The sequence below is a fragment of the Sinocyclocheilus rhinocerous genome, unplaced genomic scaffold (genome assembly GCF_001515625.1).
Source record: "Sinocyclocheilus rhinocerous isolate Xijiao unplaced genomic scaffold, SAMN03320098_v1.1 scaffold1214, whole genome shotgun sequence".
In the NCBI taxonomy this organism is placed as follows: domain Eukaryota; kingdom Metazoa; phylum Chordata; class Actinopteri; order Cypriniformes; family Cyprinidae; genus Sinocyclocheilus; species Sinocyclocheilus rhinocerous.
In genome coordinates, this window is record NW_015627891.1 from 66803 (window position 1) to 91958 (window position 25156).

Consider the following 25156-nt stretch of genomic DNA (forward strand, 5'->3'; position numbering starts at 1 on the left):
GGGTCTGAGAGTTTGCCTGATTGTAAGCTTTCTTTTTCCAATGATATTCCTCTGAATTTTGTTCTAGGTAACGTCTCAGCCATCTCTTCTTCAACAGTCTAGTCAAATCTCCCGCTTGCTCACGCTCTCTCCTCCCCATCATGAGCGTAAACGCCCCTATTGCTGATTAGCTACAAGAGTGTTATGGTGCTCGTTCTGAACGGTCCAATCCACTTTGTTTTTTCCCTTATTTACACAGCCAGGACTATGTTCAAACACAGTTTGTTTCAGCACACACACACAAATATTCACAAAATTGTTTGTTTGGGTGTTGATAATTTCCAACAGTGTTTCTCAGAAATCACACACAGGAGACTCACTTACTGAACAAGACCCATTTAATTGCAAAATTATCTTATTCTCACCAAGGCTGCAGTAAAGTAGTAAAATCAGTAATACTGTGAAATAATTACAGTTTAAAATGACTGATTTCTATTTTAAAATAGAATTTATTAATAACAACAATAAATTCATTAATAGTAATAGCAATTAAAAGTTATAGCAAAATTGAATTTTAAGCACATGATCCTTAAGAAATAATTGTAATAGGCTGATTTGGTGCTCAAGGACATTCATCATTATTATGAATGTTGAAAACAGTTGTTCTGCTTAATATTTTTGTGAAAACCGTGATGCATCACTTTGTTTTTTCCCTTATTTACACAGCCAGGACTATGTTCAAACACAGTTTGTTTCAGCACACACACACAAATATTCACAAAATTGTTTGTTTGGGTGTTGATAATTTCCAACAGTGTTTCTCAGAAATCACACACAGGAGACTCACTTACTGAACAAGACCCATTTAATTGCAAAATTAAAGTTATATATTAAGCACAATATTATTAGATCGACTTATAAAAATACAGAATTTTTAAAGTGCCATCAGAAAATAAACAAATGCATTCATAAAGTAGAGAAAATCTATAGAGCAAAAACACCAATTAAAGTAATTTGTCTTTTTTTCTGCTTTTACATCATCTGGATGTCAGGTTGATCATCGGGACACTGATCTCTCTGAAAGCCGCTCTTTGGTTTCTTGATATGCTTCAAACTTCTCACGAAACTCATGAAGGAAGTTGTATTGCTATAAGAGACAAATATGAAAGCATTATTAACAGCTTAGCTGTACAGTTAGGGGAAGTGATGCATTTAGGTTTTTGGATGTTGCCTCTTACCTTGATGGTCTGAATGGCTCCGCCTCCTCTCAGCTCCCTCAGGATCTCTAGAGCAGCACTGGGCGTCATGGAGACAGACAGCTGCAGCAGCAAACATGCAGCAACTGTGACAATGAAGCATAAGTTAAACTCCTAATCACACACACGGGACTGATATTGATTGTGACATTGCACCCTGTTTGAGCATTTGATACTTACTTAACCCTGAGCGTCCCAGAACAACAATAAATTCATTAATAGTAATAGCAATTAAAAGTTATAGCAAAATTGAATTTTAAGCACATGATCCTTAAGAAATAATTGTAATAGGCTGATTTGGTGCTCAAGGACATTCATCATTATTATGAACGTTGAAAACAGTTGCATTTATTGTTTATTTAAAATATTATAATGTTACAAAAGATTTCTATCACAAAAGATTAATTCAATTCATCCTTGCTGAAAATGTCTTGTCTTAATGTCTTGTAAACAAAAATACTTTTAAATAAATTATTAATATTATATTTTAAATAAATGTAAAATAAAGGTCCATTAAAACGAAAAGGTTTGATTTATAAAAAAAAAATATATATAAATATAAAATAAAAATAAATATTTAAAACAAATTCGCTGGTGGAAGAATATATCTGAATGGAGTAACAGAGAGTGTTTCTTACTGTATGACAGTCCTGCGTTGATTCAGCAGGCAGTCCTGCAGTTCTTCCAGAATGCAGCTGCATTGAGGAAGCTCTGGAGCGCCCCCGTCCGGGAAGGGGAGGTGGTGCACTCTGAGTCCATTCAGAGAATAAACCTCTAACAGACTCGGCACTCTGTAGCGCACCAGCTCTCCTCTGGTACAGAACACAAACACGTCCTCCACACCCTGATCACGCATCTCCGCTACACACACACACACACACACACACACAAGATAAATCACAGTCAGGACATCAAGCGGTGAACCAAAAAAATTGTACTCGGGAAAAACAAAAATATCCTTAAAATATCCAAACACTGAAATGTATTAATATTGCTACAAAGAGGCCCTGCTAAATGCAAAAACATCATGGCATAGACTGAATAGGAAAAATAACCTGGTTTGTTGAAGCCTCTTGAATTTTCTAATAATTCACTACACACCATTTTTATTCATGCAAATAAACTCATGTCAACAACATGAAATGGAAATAATGGTGGTCTTAATTTCTCCCTTATTGTGACATATCCAAACGAAACGGCTTCTTGAACAAGAAAAAAAAAGGGTAGGACGAGACTCAATTTTGTCCACCAGGGAACTGATTGTCATTTGCTAATTGCTGCGATGTTCATTAAAATTGAATGAGTCTGGAAGGTATTTTTATTTATTTATTTTTGAGGATGAGAGGATGCCAAAGAACCTCTAAATTTTTATTCATGATCAAAAAGTTAGTTGAATTTTATTATATGAATTTAGCACTGATTTTACTTTGCTCCTTCGCAAACCAATCAGAACAGATCTGTAATCAGTCAAGAACCACTGGTTTAGACCATTACTGTATACGTGTGACAGATAGACTCACCAACATCTTTCTGCAGGTTTCTTCTGATTTCTTTATATCTGCATCCTGAAATGAGCAGAAATTAGGGCTGCATGATTAATAGAAATAAAAGTGACATCATGTTATGGCTTAATGCGATTATTCATAGTGAACCACCGGCACTGTGTTCATTTATGCACAAGTAGCTCAAGACCTTGTGTTTTTAGTTTGGTTTAAATTAGTATTAGTATTGTAATTTTACAGTTGTACTGTAAAATACAATTATTATTTTTCTTAAAGGGGTCATATGATGCTATTTTAAAGATCATTATTTTGTGTATTTGGTGTAACAGAATATGTTGACATGCTTTAATGTTCAAAAAGCACATTATTTTTCAAATACTGTACATTATTGTAGGTCTTCTATGCCCCGCCTCTCTCAAACACGTTGTTTTCAACAAAGCCATGGCGGTGGCAACAACAATACTACAGCGAGAATAGAAGTTACGCCTTCTTTCTTTGCGTGAACGTTTGGGCGGCGTTATGCAAATCTTCCGAGATCGTGACGTAGGTATGTGGGGGTGTGTTAGAACGAGCCGTTTTAGGTAGGCGTGGCTGACTCTTAACTTTTATAAAGAATATCTCTTTGGATTTGAGACTTTAGTCTTTGCAACTTTACAGATCTTCTTTATGCACCAAGAGCTTGTAACACTCCAAAGAGAAAGGAAAAATTGAAATCGCATCATATGACCCCTTTAAAGATTTTTTTATTATTATTATTATTAAAAAGCACAGCAAACCTGGAGCAACATTTTTTATATATAAAAAATTGCAATTCGATTTATTTCTCCAAATTGTGCAGCCCTAACAGAAATATTTATTAATATTTATGGAATGAGCACACAAAGAGACATTATTCATACCAGGTAAGGAACAAATGCCAAGAGACTGGGAACACTCCACCACTGACAGAGACAACCTGCACAACAAACACACACACACACACACACACACACACACACACACACGAACCACAAATCACTCAATCTTTGAATATTTCTCCAGCTGTTGAGGAAGTATATGTATGTTTTGCTCACCATGAGATCTGAAAAGGTGTAGCTTCCTCTTCACCAAAGTCCTCTTCGTCAGATGAATCAAACTCACTTGTCCTCATTGCCCCAGTCTAGCATACATGTGTAATGACACCAAGATCATTAATCAACCCGGACACTGACATATGAGAACTGTAATGTGAAACTGATATCCAAACAGCAGCTTGTTCTGATGGCTTTGCTTATCATGTAGGAGTGGGACTGAGAAATTTAGATGATTTCAGTGTAAATTTATGAGAAATACAAGCATCATATGCTGTGAGTGAGACATTACTAAAGGTTCATATATTCATATTCTCGTTAGCACAACTAATTCTATTTACGCACTCGACACCTCGAAGTTATTCAAAAGAAGCATTACATTTCTACATGCAAACACGAGATGGTCCGCGACAGAGAGAATCAACAACCGAACTCACCGAGACACACCACTCCGCACTGCGCATGCGCGGCTATTTTAAAACATACATAAAGGATTCGTCCAATCATGTTGAACATGTTTGAAAACCACGCCTCTGTTTGTATAAGACACGCCCTCCAGGCAGTTTCGCTTATTCTGGGGATTAAATATTAATGAGACGTAGGCTCGATTAGTTTTTCAGCTTTTTCGGAGTGGGCTACGGTAATGTGCGTATTTATTCAAAGGTATAATCAAACAAATAATATCTGGGTTATTGAATAAAATATTTTGACCAAAGTTAAAATAATCACAAAGCACGTACAGAGTCCCTAATCATCTCAGTGCATTCTAGACCTCTGATATGGGAGTGGAAGTCAAATGGAGCTCTAATCAGCCGAAAAATTGCTCTTTTGCTGACTGCGCAGGAGCGCGTGAATGTTCCCGAGACACCGGACGGCGCGCGCAGTCCGTGTTCTGTTTCTCCTCCCGCAGTCAGACAGACGCAGTGCAGGACACCAGATAAACCGGGCACCGGGACACAAGAGCGCAGTGATAGACACTGAACTACAAAAACATGAGGTTGTCGCTATGTCAAAGAAATGGAATAACATTTAAACTTAAAAAGAAATCTTGAAGATTTTCTTTCTGGTAAGTGAGCGCGCGCTGTACATACTTTCGTACATTCTTTCATTTCTTACTATTATTATTATTATTATTATTATTATTAATAGTAATTGCCTTAGTTTGATCATTAAGATTTGTGTTGATGAATAGGCTGAAATACTACATTTTTTGAATTACTTTTGTGTCGTTTTCAGGCTGCTACTTACATTTTTGATAGGACACTTAGTTTTACATCTGTAATGTACAACTGTAAACTGTTTTAGGAAAGTAGAATATTATGAAAATATTTTTGGAAAAAATGAAACAAAGCATTTTTACATCTTTTTCACTCTCTGCTCTAGGGTGGAGCTCTTTGGCAGGTATCTTTCCCCCCATTTGGGATTCGCTGACAGGGCGACCAGCTCTAGGTAAAAACACAAGCGCGTGCCTTGGTTTCACATTCATCAGAAACAGTCACACAACCCTTTCTGCATTTTTAGATTATCTTTACTAATAACTTGATTATTTATTTGAAGTTTTGTTCTCATGCTATGGGTGATTTCAGGTTTTATTCATGCACTGTAAAAAAAAAATTGCCATGAATTTACGGGATTAAAGAGTATTATTTTACAGTAAATTACGGTAGTCAGAAATTTACTGTGAAATCAATGCATGCTGGGTCATCTTCTTACAAATGACTGTGAAGGAACAGTAGAATGATGCTAACATCACAGTAATTTACTGCTTTTGTTTTACTGTGAATTCACATTATAAAAGTGTCTTTAACTGTGCCTCTATGAGAAATGTAGTTGTTTACTACTGTAATTGTTTTGAAGTCACCATAATGGTGATCGATGATCCCATTTGTTAGGGCTCTTTGACCTTGCATAGTCATATTAAAATTTCTGATCAAGTCATGTCAGAAGTGTGACAAATGAAAATATGTCAAAATGATGACAAGCTAGAATATGAAATAAGCGAACTGCCTGATTTTAACAAAATATTCTTTGCATGAACATGAAGATTTTATTTTAGCATTATTTAAGCATGAAGATTAATCAATTACTTTTTTCATATTCATAACTGTTTGTGGATGGATCTTTCACAATAGTGAAGCAACTGCTGAGAAACATTTTTGAAAGATGTGACATCAATACTCGACATACAAAACAAAACACTTACAACATAAACCAACATTACAAAATAAACAAACACCACAAACTGCTATAAGTGAACCAAAAACAAGTTCAATAGCACAAATAAAACCAACAAGAATAAAAAAAAAACTCTACAGCATGATCTATTCATGCTGCATTGCATGCTGGGTGCCTTCAGAGTACATCTGCACTGTGGAAGCACAGAATGATGCTGTTTGTTTAGAAGAAATTTCTGAGAATGCAGTTAGATACAAGAGAAGTCCCACTGTGAAATTACTGTGAAAGTAATGCAAATATTAACCTGGAATATACTGTAACTTCACACTAAAATTTTTAACAGTGTGTGATGACACACTTGAATAAGATGATCATGGGTTACTATTCTTGTAGTGATAATTTGTTAAAAAAAAATGGATAAGTAGTATTCTTCTGGTGACTAACCTCTTAAAAAATATACAATGGATTAGATGATCACAGATCGCTTCTTGTAGTGACTAACTTCTTATGAAACACATAAAATGGATTCGATCTGCTTAGCAAGCATCAGACATAAGAACTGAACTGTTGTGTATCTTACTACACCAACATAAATCTCAGCGGTCATCTGCCAAATAAAGCCTCTCCACAGAGAATGTTTACAAACCTTTGAGACTGTGTGTTAAATGATGTTTGTGTATCCTCACACAGAAAATGAAATCTCATGAGGGAGAACTGGAGAGGGAGATCTCTAAGGTAACAAATACACACTGACTTTCTTCAACAGCTTTGAAAAATAACAAGAAATGTATATGAGCATTGTAAACATTTATGTCTGTTAAAAGTAAATTTTTGGTTAGTATGTGTAATTACTTGATTACTAGGCCTGAAAAAGTCATGGAAACTAATACAAGTCTTAAAATCATGGACATTTCTAGCTATACTCAAAAATATCAAACTGGATATAAATTGTTCTTTGACAGTGCAATCTGCATAAAATGTGGATGTGTTGTGTTCAGGTTCAGGGCATGGTGTGTGAGTTGCGGGCAGGGTTTTCTCGTGCTCTGCTGGAGCTGAATCAGATTCAGCAGGGAGACACTGAGCTGCAGAGCCAGCTGGAGGACACAAGACATGGCTGCAACAAGCGCTCCCTTCACCTAGAGAGTCTGGTGCTGTCCCTCAAGGTGAGATCAGACACCTGTCTTGTAAATCTGTTCTATGGGTGCTTCAAAATCCTCAAACTGATGCTTCCTCGTTTCCTTGCTCCTCCATCCTCAAGCCCGAGATCCGGAAACAAAGTTAGCCATCTTGAAAGACATCTCAAATTTCTAAATACACCACGAGGAGGTGAGGAACGAGGAGCTTTAAGCGAGGATACACAGGTGTATCTTTTGCGGAAGTCTTTCTTGTCGAAAAACTTGACGCATGTATAAATTCTCCTCCCCCTTCACATCTGTAATAATAATTTCAATTTATGTTTTGCTTTTGCAGTTTAAATAAAAACTGCAAAAGTGCTCTTTTGTTAGTTTTTGACTGCTTTTATTGTCCTCATTTGTAAGTCGCTTTGGATAAAAGCGTCTGCTAAATGACTAAATAAATAAAAAAAAAATAAAAATAAACCACACGTCTCATATATTTCAACACGGTATCTTCTTTATGAATATTTATAATGAATGTCTTAAATAACCAAACTTTAACAACATAAGGGTAGATCACCTGAGCGCATTTGATGACGCTTTGAAGTGATGCTTGAGTAATCAAGAATATTCCAATGTACAAATAAGCTCTCCTTTGATTCCTCCTTCCTTGTTTTCTTGTATCTTTCCCTCTCATCCTAAGGGGGGTGGAGCTAAGACATGATGAAAGGAAGCGAGTAAAGGAAACGAGGATACGCAAATAAGAAATGAGAAGCACTCCTTATGTGTTTGTCGTAGTTATGTTTTCATGTGTGTCTCTTTAGGAGGAGCTGGAGGAGGTACGTTGTCAGTTTCGTCAACTCTGCGAGGCACAAGAAAGAAAGCCACCAGAGAATCCAGGAAGAGAGAAGTAAACACACACACACACACACTGACATGCATAAATTTACATTTAAAGTATGACTGAAACTGTGTTACACTGTGTTACAGCGTGAGTGCTGATGTGTGTATGTGTGAATGCAGTAATGGAGTGGATGACCGTAGTGGACAGAGTAATGGTGCTGCAGAGGCTCTTCCCCTTTCATCTGTGGGTGGAGATTTCCTCATACACTGTTACCTGCAGGGATTGCAGGTGTGGCAATGGGCCAAACAGAATTCAGGTGAGCTTTCATTTTCTGGGGGTAAAAAAAAATAAAAAATTAGGGATTTTTAATAAAGGGTTTCAAAGTGCAAGTTTTTGAAAACAATACAGACTACAAAAACACAAATTTGTGAAAACGGTGAAGTCATGTGCATGCATATTACATGTTCAGTCTACTGGAATGCATATGTTTGCAGGCGCATAGTGTTTCTTTAAAAAGGGACATTGCCAACTACTGGCCTGGCATGCCTAATACAGCATTTTTAGTCGTTTTCACGAATCTGTGAAAACAGGGATCGTTTTGACAATGTTGTCATCTGTACACGTAACTTTTCAAAAACAGAAAGGAAAAACTTTTCTGTTTTTAGTACAATCATTGTTGTGTAAACATACCCTAAAATATATATTTTTAAATATATGTTAAAGCTACACTATGTAACTTTTTCTGCTCAAAATTAACAAAATGTTCATAATGAGTGAGAACAACCATCCTCCAAACTGTGTTTTGTCCTTAAAGGTACAGTAAGCGATTTCTGAGAAACGCTGTTGAAAGTGGATCGGACACACTTGTAGCCAATCACCAGTAAGGGGCGTGTCCAGTAGTGATGGGGGAGGTGCCTGTGCTGAATAGCATGTTCAGAAATTTGGGGGCGGAGGCAAGATAGGGGTGTGATTCTTTTGGGTAGGGGCGTGTTTGTTTTGGTGATTTCAAATATCAACAGCATTTCTCAGAAATCGCTTACTGCACCTTTAAATCACTATGGTAAGCTTATAATAATTGTTTATATTTTAGAATGCTTGAGCCGGTTAAATGCATACTTTTATCATTCGTCTGTGTGTGTTCCCATGTTTTTGCTTTGTTTTCCTATTGTTTTCATATTTGCTGAAGGTAATGACCAAAAAGTAGTTTGACCAATAGTGTGTAGGCATTGTACATGATCGACCCTACAGAAAGTCAAAGCAATGCAAATATGCATATACATATATTAAAGGGGTCATATGATGTTATTTGGTGTATTTGGTGTAATGAAATGTGTTTATGCGGTTTAAGCTTCAAAAAACACATTATTTTCCACATACTGTACAATATTGTTTCTCCTCTATGCCCCGCCTTTCTGAAACGCGTCGATTTTTACAAAGCTCATCGGTCTGAAAAGCGAGGTGTTCTCTGATTGGCCAGCTATCCAGTGCGTTGTGATTGGCCGAATACCTCAAGCGTGTGACAGAAATGTTACTCCCCTTACCATACTGTGATGCAGTGTCCCGGCGCGACGAGACAAAAACAATAAAATCCATTATAAACAAGGCATTTGTTGCATCCAGTGGGGACATAATTACTGATTATAATGACTTGTACTGTCTTTTTCTACGTTGCCTTGCATCGCGCCGTGTAAACATAATACCATGTCTGCATTTGTGATCGGAGAAATGACAAACAACAAGCGCTACTCTACACTGCTCAAAACTCGCGTTTGAATCATCAGTGGCAAATCCTTTAAATATGAAAACGTACTTACAGACTGTGAGTCAGAACAGCCGGCATTGTAGTCTACTCTACCAGGATCAGGAAACAGTCCTCCATAAAATGTGCTGCACACATCTGAATATTTGGGTTGAACTGTTCTGGAACAGTGTTGTAAATACAACTTAAGTTAGTAAGAAAACCAAAACCACAGAAAACCACTGATTTCTAGTCGTGTCCTCTTTTGGAAGGCCAAACTTCCAAAGAAACACACAGCGTCTTCACAACATGGCGGCGGCAGTGGCAGCAACAATAAAGTTACGCCTTCTTTCTTTGCGTGAACATTTGGGCGGCGTTATGGAAATCTTTCCATATCGTGACGTAGACATGTGGGGGCATGTTTAAACGAGGCGTTTTAGGAGGGCGTGGACGAGTCTTAACTTTTATAAAAAATATCTCTTTGGGTTTGAGACTTTAGTCTTTGCAACTTTAGGGGTCTTATCCATTCACGAACAGCTTGTAACACTCCAAAGAGAAAGGAAAACTTGAAATCGCATCATATGACCCCTTTAAGGACTGTAGCGAGCATGTCAATAGGAATATAAAGCAAAAACCCAGACATTTTAGGCAATTTAGAATTCCCAGCCAGGACATGTCCCGGAAAAAGAGGATGTATAGTCACCCTACTTAGTAATGTCAGCATTGCCAAACGTTTGCACCTCAAGCCATCAGAATCATCCTCACAAAATAGCGGTGCCCAAGCACAACATGCGTAATTACTAAAACAGTGTTTCTCCTGAAGTAACTTGTATTTTATGCTACAGCTGCTATAGAGGGCCAAAAGTTACATAGTGTAGCTTTAATATATTGAAAGAAAATGTTACGTAATACATAATATGTGGCTGAAATCAATTAAGGCGATGTAAATGATATTAAAAAATGCTTAAACAGTGCAATCACAGTACAGCCAATTTTGTTTACTGTTTCAGGTGGAGATTCTCTTTCCCGCCATGTAGCACACAGCTGCCTACGGCGGGGTAAATAATCTGTTCCCCAAACCTTTTAACTGCTCAGCATTCACATGTGGATCCTCATGTCTCTCTGTCTCTTTGTGTCAGGCAGGAGGCGGGGTGTGGTGGAGATGCTGTTGCAGTCTGAACGCGATTATGTGTCTTGTTTGAATCAGCTCTATGAGAAATACAAATCTGCTGAGCAAAAGTAGAGAACTATAATCATTATCACCGTTTCATGTCATCTCTTTATCACACACTATAACAAGTGTATTTGTGTGTTTGTGAGACAGTGTGGCGTTTGTAAAGCATATCGATCAGATGCTACAGCGCCACCTGCTGTTCCGTAACACCCTAGAAGAACGACTGACCACCGATGAGAGAAGCTGTGCTGCGGGGGATGCTTTCCTCAACCTTACTGGACAGAACAATGTAATGCCATTGACTACTAAAATAATAATATGTAGTCCCGTTTTAAATTGATCAAAAGTGACAGTAAAGTCTTTTACATTGTTACAAAAAAAGCTAATATAGAATGCTGTTTTTGAACTTTCTATTCATCAAACAATCCTAAATTAATATCACATTTTCCCAAAAATGTGAAGCAGCACAAGTGTTTTCAACATTGATAATGAATGTTTCTTGAGCAGCAAATCAACACATTAGAATGATTTCTGAAGTGACACTGAAGACTGGAGTAATGATGCTCAAATTCAGCTTTGCATCACAGGAATAAATTACATTTTAAAATGTATTAGAATAGAAAACAGGTATTTTAAATTGTAATAATATTTTACAATATTACTGTTTTCATAATTTCATTGTTTGTCCTTCTGCAGAAGTCTTTCTCTGATGCATATCTTGGATACGTGGCCAGTCTGGGAACTGTCCTGAGAACAGAGATCAGTACATCTTTACCCCACAGCAACCCACAAAATGCACAGGCAAAATATTCCTCTTTCATGTTATGAAAGATGCTTAAGCACACAGTGATGACTGTTCTGCAGGCTGCAAGGGACTATCAAATGAGTCTACAGCAACCAGGCCCAGTTATATCTAAGTGCAAGTCTATTGATTTTTACTTTTGCACAATATTGGTTTTATGTGTTTATTTCTGTTTTTCTGCTAGGAGGAGAAAGAGAGTTTCAGATTGCTTTCACTACTATTTGCTCCTGTTTCCCGCATCCACAAATACTTGAACATCATACAGGTGAGTCACATACTTGCAGAATAAACCTGATAAAAATGAATGAAAAATATGTTAGCAGTAGCACACACACAAAGTGCTTGTTATTTTGATCTATTCTAGGTGCATGAACTTATGCGTTACCCGTGATGAGATTTTCATAGGGGAAAAAAAGGGATTGTAAACTTTGGGTCTGGAAATCCATGATTACTGGATCCTGTATGCATTGTAAAAATCATTTTAAAACATTTTATAAATGTTTAAACATTTAGTAATATAAAGATCTGATTTATGCAGTGATTAATGCTATAGTAGCTGTCACAACATACCCTACTGTAACTTAAAACAGCTATTATTAATTTCATATCTCATATATACGACCGTTCAAAGGTTTGGGGTCATTAAGATATTTTAATGTTTTTGATATATTATTATATATTAAATATTATTATAATGTTTTTTTTCCCCATTTGTTTTAAAATATAAGTTATTCCTGTGATGGCAAAGCTGAAGTTTCAGTCAGCCCTTCAGAAACCAATCTGATATGATTTGATTAGATTTTTTGTTCAAGAAACATTTCCTATTATTATTGAAAACAGTTGTGCTGCTTAATATTTTTGGAAACTGAGATACTTTTTTCAGGATTGTTTGATGAATAGAAATGTCAAAAGAACAGTGTTTATTTGAAAGATTTTGTAACAGTCTAAAAGTCTTTACTGTCACTTTTGATCAGTTTGATGTGTTCCTTTAGTGTCCCTTAATATAGAAGTATTAATTTCTTTTACAAAAGTACTATATACATTGTATTTGTTGAGCTTCCATTATAAGTATATTACTTCAAACTTTAGGTTTTTTTTACTAAGTGAGAGTCTTAATCATTTTCTATGGTGATCGACAGCATGACATAGACACAGTCAACAGGTCAAGAATCTTTAGTTTCAGTCAGTGCTGAAATGTATATTCTGACTCTATTCTGATGTTATGTTGAATTTAGGTCAAGACACTTGAACCTCTAAATGCAGAAATATGAAAAATGTTGTGATGCTAGACTTGACACTGAGGTTGTAGCCCATGAGTTGGCAGTGAATGCTAGAGCACAGTCGAGCAGGGTCCAGATGGCATTACCGCATTGCTGAACTCATGCCACCTTAGGTCTGCTTTGCACACTACTGCAATACTGTCTGAGACAAGAAGTGCAAGTTCAAGTAGTTCAAGCAGTTCAGTACATACAGTATACATTTTCTGCCTAAAATGCAGTCTACTATTTTCTAAGTGATTTTAATTAGCAGTGTTGCTACAAAAGATATCGCATCTTCTCTATTGCACGTCCTGCTTCCACCAGGCTCTGTTACGCAGTTCTGGTGCTGGACATGCAGACTGGTGTTCACTGCAGGAGAGCGAGCAGGTGCTGTGGGACCTCTGCACAAGCTGTCACATGACTTTGGCGAAGACGGGGCCGTGCGAAGAGGGGGAGGGGCCTGAACAAGGGTCAGTCTTATTATTTTGCCGGTTTGTCTGTCATGTAAAGCTTCAGTAAATGTGTATTTTATGAAGTGCTCTTCTGTTTAACTGGATGAAACTGGCTTTTGTGGCAGGTGGTTGATGCTAATTTTAGTGTGTCTGCAGTTTGAGAAGCAGGTGCTGTGCCGAGAGCCCCGACTGTGGCCCTTCCGCTTTTACCAAGTACTGTGCCAACACTAATGCAGATACAGCCAGCGTCACAGCGGGCGCAGGCATAGACAGCACTGTACACCAGAGGAAATGCTGTCGTGTTGGCACCTCACGGACGCTACCTCGGCCCAGTGGCATTTTAAGGTACTCCAGCGTGTTATACAGAAATTAGAGAAAAACATTTGATGCAGCCTAATAATCTTTTAAAATCTGACAGATAAGAAAAATCTGATCAACCTCGATCTGAAAGCAATTTCTATCTGATTGCAAAAGATGATGCAGATCTTAAATCATATGTAATTCCCATATAAACATTTAAATGCAGCTACTTTCATAATTGGATACAAATATATTATCATTGTTGAACACACTTAGAATAAATCCAAGAAAAAATGTTTGATTTATACATTTAATTTATTTAATTTTGATTACTAGACCTAATCAGGGGCATTTCTAGTTATACTTAGTTCTAAAATATTACATTTGCTTTTTTTTTTTTTTTTTTTTTTTTTTTTACAGTGAATTGCTGTTGAAATTCTTCTTTGACAGTGCAATCTGCATAAAATTGTTTTCAAAATTAAATAATTTATAAAGAATTAATAATTAAATAATTACATTTTTAAAAAGATTGTAGTTTTAAGTCATTTCTTTTACAGCTGCTTTAATGTATGAAAAAAAATGGCATTAAATTTGGAGCAACTGTAACAACTCTAAATGTATTAATGTACTGAACAAAATCAATTTGAGCATGCAAGTACAGATTATTTGTATTGGAAAGATAAATGGCAATTATTTAATTTTCAAACAACATGTCATTTTCATAATATCAGAGAATAAGCATGTCTTAAAATATATAGCTGCTTTTAGTTTTTTTTTTCTTTAATGAAACATACATGGATGAATCATTCACAGTAAGATCAGTAAAAAAATAAAATAAATACATTTTAATTTCATGTTGACTTTAAAAGTCCCTCATATAAACTACGTTTGTAAACAGCAGTCAAATTTAATGTAATTAGAACTTTTTTTCTTACCTATAGTAAACAATAATGTCTCCCCTCAGAAATGGCCGTAAGCATATATGTGATCTGACCCCTGGTGGCTGGACTGCAGAGTACATGTGGAATGGCAGCGCAGGGAAGAGCCTCATGGGTCCCATCTGCGTACCCTTCGCTCGTCATCCTAGAGAAGCTGGCCGCTTTCTGAATCCTGTGCCACCTGTAGGTGTCGAGGGAAACCTCACTGCTGCTGCCAAGAGTCAGAGCTCCTCGGCTGGTCTGGCCGTGCGTGTATGTGGGTCTCCAGGGCTCGACGGACGCATATACACATCTGACCTGTACCCTCCGTCACATCGCCTCGATGATGGGGACACAGACTGCGACGTGGCTGATGCATCCGTTTTTGACTTCTCTTCTGTAACGACCTGTAGCCCAGATGAAACTCTGAATCAGCTCAGGGGAGCGGAAGCATGTGATGATGAGGATGATGATGAAGAGGACAGTGAGGTTCCAGTTCTCCTCAAACCTTCATACACTCACAATGCTTCAGCCGTGCAGGCAGGGGGAAGCTTATGCATGCAATGGCAGATTCCCAGACGGGCTCCTATTCCTGCTGAGGTTTGCATTGGGGCGCAAGGAAAAACACGTGCCCCAAAACCACACAGAATGCCCACCAGTGCCTTCCGGCCGATTTGGGACCCGACTTATTCACAGGTTTGTGACATCACACAAAAATTAGCACAAGCCGACTGCATCCTATAATTTTGAATCACTATTTTGTCCCACCCTCAGATTCCAGATTTTCAAATAGTTGTATCTCGACCAAATATTGTCTTATCTTAAACCATACATCAATAGAAAGCTTATTTATTCAGCTTTCAGATGATGTATAAATCTCAATTTCAAAAAAATTGACCCTTATGACTGGTTTTGTGGTCCAGGGTCACATATAGTACATGTATACTATTAATGTAATCTGGACATACTACATTCATCATGTTGTCATTGTCATGTGACCTACCTGAATCAGTTTCACAAATCCTCTCCCGTGGCCTCATGGGATAGTAATGTGTCCATTAGTGATGTCCGGTTCGCGAACGAATCATTCGATTTAACCGGTTCTTCTTAGTGAACCAGTTCACCCAATCGGACTGAATCGTTTGAAACGGTTCGCGTCTCCAGTACGCATTAATCGTGTTATATGCTGGAATTTACGAATGTATCTAATCTGTGTACTTTGTTCAGTTGAAGATTCTGTTAGGTCATCCCGGCCCAGGAGGACAGATTTGATATCATCATCGCGAATGACGTCAGTACGTTAGGGCGTAAAATAACAGATGAACCGGTTTATTGAAACGAACTGTCCGAAAGAACCGGTTCACGGAAAAGAACCGGACTTCCCATCACTAGTGTCCATTGGATGTCACTTCAGAATCATTCCAGTTGTAGCAAGACATCCAGGAACTTTTCACCTACTGTTTTATGAATACTATGAAGTCAGACATACTACTCTTTTCACATACTGTTTTTTACCTACTATATAGTGGATAAGTATGTGAAATGACTGGAAATATCAAATGAACCATTACTAACAAAAACACTCACCTTCTCTTTCAGGGTGATGTGACTCCTGCAAAAGAGAACTCTGTGTCTTTCAGCTCAACCAATCAGATCATTAATCAGCAGCAAGAGACTGACCAATCACGGTAAGGGGCATACGGTAGCGTTCAGAATAGCATTCTACCTGGATGACCTGCCAAAATGTGCATTATACAACAGAACATTTAATCATCTGTTCAATTTGAACTAAAGGCCATTTATTTTGCATTTGCCACTTAATTTTGGATGCTGGTGCCATCCATTTATGTAAAATACTTAAAATCACCATGAAATAAAACTGTACAATTCTTATTTTCTAAATTTTCTAAATATTGCAATGTTTATTATTTTTCTATGCACATAATTAAAAAATAAATAAATAAAAAATTAATGTGCCCTCTTAGTCTTTAATAAAAAAATGTCCCTGGCAACAACATTGTGTCCCTGCACAAAGGCGAGACAATAAATCCTTCCCTTCGGCAACATGTCAATCACAGAGATCACAGCAATTAGCAAACCTCAATGATCCCATCAATTTCCAATGGACAAAATCAAGTCCTGCCCTCGTTTCTTGTTTGACAAGCCACTTCACTCTGATATACATCAAAATAAGAATGAAAAGATGTTCACTATGTCATGCTGACTTTAAATCAATTAACTACAAATCTAACTACAAAGTTAAAAAAATAATAATAATGCACAAGATACTGCATGCAACGATAAAGTTCTGATAATTTCAAATAATTGGCTTAGAATTCTCTACTATTATCCTTTTTAGTGTAACTGCAGTTTCAGTTTAGTTTAGGGTGTTTACTTCATTTTAGCTACATATTCAACAGCACTTACCTCTGAGCCTGCAAATACATCGGCAATATCTGCAGAGCCAGTAGTATGCCATTCCAAAAGATTTCTGAAATCAAATAAAAATGTCAATAAAATGATGTGCAGTTATCTCTGTGCTAAACTTAAAATATTGTGATGCCAGTAAGTAGTAATGTGTGTATATGTTGTTTTAGATCTGCATATAGAGGGACTGGAGTCCAGCGGGCTGAAGCAGTGTGGCATGACAGTGAGGACAGTGAAGGACCCTGCAGTACAGTCTGACACACTCCTATGCCAGCAAACAATTAATATTACGCACTGGTGCAACTAATCATACACAGGGAACTTCTCTGCTTCATCCAATGAAATGACTGGAATCTTTTTTTTAAATCTGAGATTACAAATGATGACTTATTCTCACTGTGAATTGACATGAAGCACCAGCACCCTCACCACAGCTAAATTCAACAAAAGTCTTCCAGCATGATTTGATCTGTCAGAGAGAAATAAACACTTTGATGTAACAGAATGCACATAAACAGAGGAATAAAAACGTTCAGTAGAAAATAAGACTGCAAGTTTATTAATGAGTCTCATGGAGAACATGGTACAAAAGCAGTTACAGGCTTTGAATGCACACGCACAGACACACACACACACACACACACAAACAGTGAGTTTTTGGGAATTACTAACACTTCAAACCAACTGACCAATCATCTCTGTGGGAGTGGCCAGCATGAGATTCTACACATACAGGATGTGTGACATCACTACAAAACACTGCAGTCCCTCTATGGCTGATCGCCTCGGAGACCATTTCCGTGGTCGATTGGATAGGAATTGCTCTGGTGATGAAGCCCTTCCTGTATGGACCTTGTTTGGTTGATAGAGCGGACCTGAATGAAAGCAGGAGGCGTGATTTACAATAGAATACAATACAACATTCTGACCGTAGCGTGGTGTCCGAAAGTTCATGAGTTTTGGGAAACAGCCCGACGGTTGTCCTGACCAGCCCAGAGGACGGGGGTTAGCAGGACAAGGGTCATAAGGTCACAGGATTGTGAGTTTGAGTCCTCTGCTTCTCTGTAACAGTACTGCCCTAAAGTGCAAAAAAGGCTCACCGCACACTATTAAGATACACAAACTAGACACTGGTCCACACCAAACACTCTACAACAGTGTGTGAATCCGGTGGGTCTCAGACTGAGATTGTCAGTAGATACATCAGCATCTGGGCCGCCACGGCGCCGAGGTGAGGGCAGATATGTCACTCTGTACAGAATACTTGGAGCACAAATTGACGTGTTGTCTAGACATTTGTTCTAAGCATGGTCAACGCGAATGCTTTCAGACACTTAATTTTTGTTCAGTACTGATATTGAAGGCACATTAAGAGTCTGGTGCAGAAATCACGGGTCGTAAGCATCGGAAGAGGGGTGGGGCTTGTGATGAATCAACGAATAGATGAGTACGCCTTTGAGGGGAGGGGTTAAGACATCATATTGGCTTTAAATAGTGTAAGGAAAAAGCTCTCATCAAAACTTCAAGAGTTCACCTGAAGGGTACAATCTCTGGTCAAGGTCACGGCGATGAGTTAAAGGCAACCGAAGAGAAGCGTGCTGAGGGTGTTTGGGTTGAACCCTGGTTGACCTTTGAACTGCAACCAAATAAACATCCACAGCAGAGTCTGACGGTGGTGAAAGGCCTCAGAGCAGCATTTCCATCAGTGAATGTGCTGTCGATGAGCACATGACCTTGCGTAGTTCTGCATGCTGAACGTCACGTGACGGATGTGAAAAATGAGGGATAATAACATTCCTCAAGAGCAATGAGCGTCTTCAGGTTTTTATTAGCATCAGATTGTCTGGTTCCAGGTTAAACGTTGTTAAAACACATACACATACACACACACACACACACACTATATTTTAGGGTGTGATGCTCTTATTCGTTGCTGTCCCTGGTGTCAACTAGTGAAAGAGTGTGTATGGATGGCTGTGAGAGAGTGTGTGTGGATTTAGAGAGTTCTCTTTTGTAAGTCTTGGGTGGCAGTTTTGGCAGCGCGGGGGTGGAGTTGTGCCGAGGTGGTATGGGAGGGGCCGGAGTGGGCGGGGGCAGGTGGACCAGCATGGGTTGACTGACACTGTGCGTGCAGGGGCGCCGAGGCACGCGTGGAGAAGGCGTGCCGGGAGGCGGAGCACGGGGTGAGGGAGTCCCAGGAGGGGTGTTGGGAGTGCTAGGCGAGCTGGTGAAGTCCCAGAGGAAACGGCCTCCTGGAGATGGCTGCATGTTCACTGGGTAGTTGATGAAGATCTCCGGTGGTCGTTGCGGAATTGGCGGAGGTGTGTCTGGCAGGGGATCGCGGGGCGGAGGGGGTGGAGGGCTCGGCAGCGGCCCATCTGTTGGCCCATTGATCACTGGAACACGTGGTTGCAGGCGAGGAGGTGGCGGCTGTCGTGGTGGAATGGCGGGAGGACTTTCAGACCTGAAACTTAACTTAAGACAGGACAGAATGCACTCATGTAAATGTGACAGCACAACATGATGCAATGATGAAAGCCTGTGAAACTGACTAAATATTATCTTAGTAAAGCAAGAGGACAAATTAATTTTTTAAGTAATGAATTAGAAAACAAAATACAACTAAATAGAAGCATTTTCACAAGTCTCACAAATGCCCAAAGTAACGTGCTCTTTTTTTTTTTTTTAAATCTTTTTTTACCTTATAGGTCTACATTTTTTTAAATAGGGAAAGTTGTAATTTAAGCTTGAAATGAATGAAGAAAACATCTAATCCTACACAAATTAAGCCAATTAATATGATATTCTTTTGGTTTCTATACCCTATATTTAAAAAAAAAATGCAAATGATTATACAGGTATCGTTAAGTACCAAAAATGAAAGCATTCTGGAAAGTGGTATAGGAAAACCTACAAAAAGGAATGATTAAAAAAGATTCCATTTTGTAGTCAAATATTTTGTTAAAATATGCTTGTAGCTATGTTGTCAACTCTTTAAATCATGAGTATTATGTATAGTTTCAAAGAAATGCAAAAAGGTGTGCACAACCAAAAAGACCCAAAGATTGGGTTCAAGTGCAGGACAGAAAATGATACATATAATAAACAAATACAATGTCAGCGCATTGTAAATTATAGCTCCAAAAACATTTTTTTTTCTAATGGAATTTCTTTTTTTTTGTTTGTTTTTGGAGTTTTAATTTTCAGTGTGTGAACATTATAGCATGTTTCAAAGTAACTTTCTCAACACTGTATGCAAGTCACCTTGGTCTCTGAAGAGGTATCTTTCCTGCGGGGAGGTAATGGAGGGGGTTTAAGCAGCTCATCCCCAATCAAATGGTGTAAACTGCCACACGACAAAGACTGAGACTCTGACAAAGAGAGAAAACACACAGTCTCACAGTCCGTCACATAAAGCAGGAGAGCTCTGCTTTGGGAAAATGATGACTTCACACTTACTGGACTGAGCAGGGCTCCAGACAAAAAAATCGAGTAAGGAGCCATTGGCTCCTATAAGAAAAAAACTTAGGCGCCAAATTATTATTTTTAGGTGCCACAGAATAAACGTGTTTTACTTACTTATTTTATTAGTTTTTTTTTTTTTACATTTTAACATTTCAATCATACTGTCATGTGTTTATGTCTCATCTTTTCTTGACTTTATCAGCATTTTAATCCATCTTGTAGATGACCTGGGAACTAAGGTTCACTTAAAGTGGGAACTAAATGTCTTTTCCAACTTGAAATATACAGTCACGCATTGTTTATTACACAGAATTTGTACCAATATCATGGACCATAAGCATCACTTGGCCACTGAGTGTAGTTTGGGCTCCTCCTCAATGCATCCTGTAAATGTTGTCATACACTCTTAAAAATAAAGGTGCTTCACGATGCAATAGAAGAACCTTTTAAGTCTAAATGGTTTCATAAAGAACCTTTAACATTATAAAAAGTTGAGAAAGAGATGGTTCTTTAAAGAACCTTTGACTGAATGGTTCTTTGTGGAACCAAAAATGGTTCTGTGAAGAACTTTTAAGCACCTTTATTTTTAAGAGTGTATATGTCATTCAAATGCAATTTTACAGGAGTTGAATCATACAACGGGTTAAGTAAAAATATTAAAATGCAATAGCACATAAATATAGCAAAATGCTCCTTTATAGTTATTTTTCTAGCTGACTGATGAGCTTATGGACACCGAATGGTTATTCTGAGGTAAATGTACCTATATTACATTGCAATGTTTACAAGCTTTACACGTTTTCCGCAATTTGAAACACTGAATGAGCTTTTACATGAGACATTTCAGTAAGTTGTACTGTAGGCTCTCTCATAAAATAGCCTACCTTTTGATGTTAATTCATGTTCATTGTGTACTATAGTAGTAAAGAGAACGATATAACGGGTTCACTTGCCGCTTGAACTGAGGCACTAAAGCGATCGCGCCTGCCGCATTAAAGAGCGCCAAAAACAAAACTATTTATTGTTTGAATTTCGTTATGAATTTTGAATAATTTTAAAGCTGATACTTTGTTTATTAAAAAGTAACAAAACTTTTTGCGATTACTGGACGGCATATGAAGTTCACGCATTAACAGAACACAGGACAGACTAAGATCTTGATAAGAAGAAGCCATATTATTAATAATTATAAACGAGAATTGTTAACGATATTGCCAATATCCACACAGCTGACAGCTTTACCCGTTGTAGTTTGTTCAAGTTGTGCACGAAATAGGCACTGCTTTTCTGCACGTCTCAGTTTAATACGCGAACATAACAAAAGTTGTGATCTCAAAACAATCAGGAAAAAAGGCATTACATGCAAATTTTAAAGTTATAACATGTAAATACATAGGGCCTAGTCGCCAGTGGCGACCTTAGCAAAATCGTCACTCGCAATGTAATATTTTTGGTCGCATGTTTTAGTCGCAGTTTGGAGCCCTGCTGAGGCAGCAAAACTGGGGCAAATATGCTGTTGTTACCTGCAGAAAAACAAACAAAATGACATTTAAGCATGTCTAGGGAAAAAATTATGCACAAGTTTACTAGCTGATCTTTAACCATTGAGTCCTCTCTCACCAAAAGAGCTGCTCAGGTCGTGCTCCATGAACACAGAGTTGAGGTCAGAGCTGGCAGACTGTGGAGGTGTGGGTGTGTTTGGAGAGGTTGGGAGAGAAGGGGGGGTTTCGGGTTCTGTTTCTGCAATGCTCCTGAAAGTGATTTTGTGAGGTGGTTCTCGTTCTAATGGCACTGGGTGACCTTTCAGCGTCCCTCCTCCTCCTGATGCTTGCCGCACTGGTCGAACGCCAGGAGACTTCAGAGAATACGTAGTCTTTCTGGGCTAAAGGACACAACACGCTCAGTTGTAAAACCAACATACTGTTATAAACTTAAACCACCTCACTTTACTCATCAATAGGGGTGTAAATCGGATGGTTAATCACGATACGATATGATATCGATTCTCATACCCAGCGATACGATATTTGCCGATACCTCAAAAAATTCTACGATACGATTATGATTCGATTCAGGAGTATATCGATCGATATATCGATATTATATACCTATTTTAATGACTGCGTTTACAAGAATATTCGCCAAAACGCGCATTTTGAAGTAATTTTGCCTGTATTTATTAATCCATGCACAAAAAAGCGGAAGAGAGCTCAATTTAGTATTCGCGCGGTGTAGACGCAGCTGTCTGTGTGCGTGCGCTTCAGATGTGTGCACAGAAAACTTCTCACACAGCGCTCGACTGTTCCGCAAACAATCCCAAGCGTCCTGCTTTTGGCAGTCCTTGGCTGCATCCGAAAACTTAGGCAGCTGACTTGCTGCCGTATGAGGCAATGACTTTGCATGCAGCGTTTTTGCACGAATGCACCTCATGAAACTGATTTCGGACAGGCTTCTGAGGCAGCTCACAAATGCAACCAAAATATATAACATGAACATTTATCTGAAAATTTCACATCCTGTTCCACAACTGGGACATTCACAACAAAAAAAACAGGCCTACACTTTTTTTTTATTTTTTATAAATAATAAAGAAAATAAACAATTGGAAAAACAATTCTGGCTGCTACTATGGGCTCAGTGCTAAAAATCTTTTCTACAGATAACCAAATTACAAGCAATATGATATTTTACGCGTGGCATCGATGCATCATATCGTCAGACATCGTATCGATGTATCGATCCGTATCGATGAATCGTTACACCCCTACTCATCAACACAGTGAAAACACAACACAACACATGATCTCTCCATTATATTCATCTCAAGAGATTAATCTCTTGAAGAATTCCTTCTCGTACCATCACTGTTCAGAAAGAAGCCGTGGATCTGTAATAGGGATGTGCTAATCTACAGATTTTCAAAAATTAGTCAGTTGTCGTCTAAATGACAAGCATCAACATGAACTGTATACATAGAAAATAGGTTTAGAAAATATTTCACACAAAAATAATTTCCAACAAATGTCCAGTCGATTAGTGAGATTTTTTTGTTTATATTATTATTACTACTATTCTTACAATTTTTTATTAATTTAATTTAAATTAATTTAATTGCTTAATAATTACAGGCTAAAATTTATTAATTTAAGCCAAAATGTCAAAAATAAATAAATAAACCAACCTCACCCAATAAACTATAAACTTAAAAAAACAACAACAACAACATTGCTGCCAAATAAATAAATTTGTTGTCAGTAAACATTTTTTTTTTTAATTATTTAAAAATTAAAAATGATCAATTTAGACATATATATTTATATATAGACAGTGTTTTTAACAAAAAACTCACAAATCTAGGTGGCTGTTTGCAGTTCCGTGGTTCGATCTCTAGAGACTTGTTGAACAGGTAGTCAGAAAACTCCTTCTCGCTCATGTTTCCCATTGGATTCAGATTCTCAAAAAACCTCTACAAGACAAACAATCTCTTAAACACATAAGAACTAGACGGAGGAAGAGGAAACAGATGAGAGTGAGTGATGAACATATAAACCTTTATATCATGTTCTACTTTGAGGCAGTAGGGTTGGTTCTGGTACTGCTGGATTTCTCCAGTGATTTCTGCTACTTTGCGCCTTTTGCTAAAGTTGATCAGTTCTTTTCCATCACGTTTTAGAAAATCTGGATTTCCCTCTTCAGTTTTCAGAATGTTAGTCAGGTAGATACCTGAATACACAGAGCAAACAGACAGGAAACATCACATATGCGCACACACACGCACACAACACACACACAATACTGTTCAAAATGTTGGGATCAGTAAGATTTTTTTTATTTGAAAGAAATTAATACATTTATTCAGCAAGGACAGATTAAACTGATCAAAATAGACGGTAAAGACATTCATAATGTTACAAAAGATTTATATTTGAAATAAATGCTGTTCTTTAGAACTTTCTATTCATCCAAGAATTTAATTCCACAAAAATATTAAGCAATACAACTTTTTCGAAGACTGGAGTAATGACTGCTGAAAATTCAGCTTTGCCATCACAGGAATAAAGTTAACACTTTACAGTAAGGTTCCATTAATTACTGTATTAACTAACATAAACAAAAAATGAACAATACATTAATTACAGTATTACTTAATCTTTATTAATGTTAGTTAATGAAAATACAGTTGTTCACAGTTAGTTCATGTTATTTCACAGTGCATGAAATAATGTTAACAAGCAAGACAGTGGTGGGTGGTCCTCGATCCCTCTAGGGGGGTCCGGGGGCATGCTCTCCCGTAAGAAACGTATGTTTTAAAGTTAAATTAATAAATCTGGTGCACTTTGAGAGTTCAAAATTAAGAGCTCCAACACAGGTTCAGAAAAAAGCTGGTGAATGTACTTGTTCTTGAAATTTAAAGGAGACTCAACCCTCTTTTTAGTTGTGATATAGTGTCTCAGTCTCACTGGTGAATTTGGAAGCCAAGCAAATTAGAAAACAATAATAATAATAATAATAATAATAATAATTTTATATTATTATTCCTATGACAGTTATAGCCATATATTGTAAAACAATTGCACTGTGAAATAAATGATACATTTTTTCAGGTATATTATTTTACCTTACTCTACTGTAGGGAAATTGCAATACTTTTGTCCTCATTTCTACACTTGCAAGCAGGGCC

General features: G+C 37.6%; 3 protein-coding genes and 1 long non-coding RNA gene across 6 annotated transcripts in view; 1 reads left to right on the top strand and 3 right to left on the bottom strand.

Moving 5' to 3' along the window:
• Positions 1 to 17543, top strand: LOC107736540 (uncharacterized). Of its 3 annotated transcripts, none has more exons than XM_016547936.1 (16): positions 1 to 67; positions 5191 to 5256; positions 6673 to 6717; positions 6981 to 7145; positions 7922 to 8007; positions 8088 to 8257; positions 10690 to 10737; positions 10819 to 10918; positions 11004 to 11142; positions 11550 to 11654; positions 11840 to 11920; positions 13239 to 13384; positions 13523 to 13711; positions 14631 to 15279; positions 16183 to 16271; positions 17181 to 17543. In XM_016547936.1, exons 3-16 carry the CDS (start codon positions 6676 to 6678, stop codon positions 17266 to 17268), a joined length of 2097 nt encoding a protein of 698 aa, XP_016403422.1. In that variant the 5' UTR covers positions 1 to 67; positions 5191 to 5256; positions 6673 to 6675; the 3' UTR covers positions 17269 to 17543. The 3 variants fall into 3 exon arrangements, with proteins under 3 accessions (XP_016403422.1, XP_016403416.1, XP_016403429.1); XM_016547930.1 differs by lacking the exon at positions 1 to 67 and adding an exon at positions 4667 to 4873; XM_016547943.1 differs by lacking the exon at positions 1 to 67 and adding an exon at positions 4667 to 4873 and having other exon boundaries at positions 8121 to 8257.
• LOC107736574 (uncharacterized) lies at positions 731 to 1443 on the bottom strand. Its single transcript, XR_001639696.1, has 3 exons — positions 1416 to 1443; positions 1218 to 1321; positions 731 to 1126 (listed from the first exon to the last, which is right to left on the bottom strand). It is a non-coding gene; the product is annotated as an uncharacterized LOC107736574 (long non-coding RNA).
• Positions 1870 to 4264, bottom strand: LOC107736848 (cyclin-dependent kinase inhibitor 3-like). The gene is made up of 5 exons (XM_016548208.1): positions 4245 to 4264; positions 3811 to 3896; positions 3637 to 3692; positions 2756 to 2800; positions 1870 to 2096 (listed from the first exon to the last, which is right to left on the bottom strand). The coding sequence occupies exons 2-5, from the start codon at positions 3885 to 3887 to the stop codon at positions 1870 to 1872; spliced, it is 405 nt and encodes a 134-aa protein (XP_016403694.1). The 5' UTR covers positions 3888 to 3896; positions 4245 to 4264.
• The window catches only part of LOC107736529 (son of sevenless homolog 2-like), a 21754-nt gene continuing 14139 nt past the window's right edge, over positions 17542 to 25156 (bottom strand). The window contains exons 18-22 of the mRNA XM_016547922.1: positions 24026 to 24198; positions 23825 to 23941; positions 22096 to 22357; positions 20275 to 20381; positions 17542 to 19485 (exon numbers count right to left, since the gene is read on the bottom strand). Coding sequence (XP_016403408.1) covers positions 18934 to 19485; positions 20275 to 20381; positions 22096 to 22357; positions 23825 to 23941; positions 24026 to 24198 — 1211 coding nt within the window. The 3' untranslated portion in view covers positions 17542 to 18933. The remainder of the gene's footprint in view (positions 19486 to 20274; positions 20382 to 22095; positions 22358 to 23824; positions 23942 to 24025; positions 24199 to 25156) is intronic.

Coding starts and splice junctions, on each gene's coding strand:
- LOC107736848 (XM_016548208.1), bottom strand. CDS start 3,887: ATGAGGACAAGTGAGTTTGATTCATCTGACGAAGAGGACTTTGGTGAA. Junction 3,693..3,810: donor ACACCTTTTCAGATCTCATG/GTGAGCAAAACA, acceptor TTTGTTGTGCAG/GTTGTCTCTGTCAGTGGTGG. Junction 2,097..2,755: donor AAACCTGCAGAAAGATGTTG/GTGAGTCTATCT, acceptor GTGTGTGTGTAG/CGGAGATGCGTGATCAGGGT.
- LOC107736540 (XM_016547936.1), top strand. CDS start 6,676: ATGAAATCTCATGAGGGAGAACTGGAGAGGGAGATCTCTAAG. Junction 8,008..8,087: donor GAGAATCCAGGAAGAGAGAA/GTAAACACACAC, acceptor ACTGTGTTACAG/CGTGAGTGCTGATGTGTGTA. Junction 8,258..10,689: donor ATGGGCCAAACAGAATTCAG/GTGAGCTTTCAT, acceptor TTACTGTTTCAG/GTGGAGATTCTCTTTCCCGC.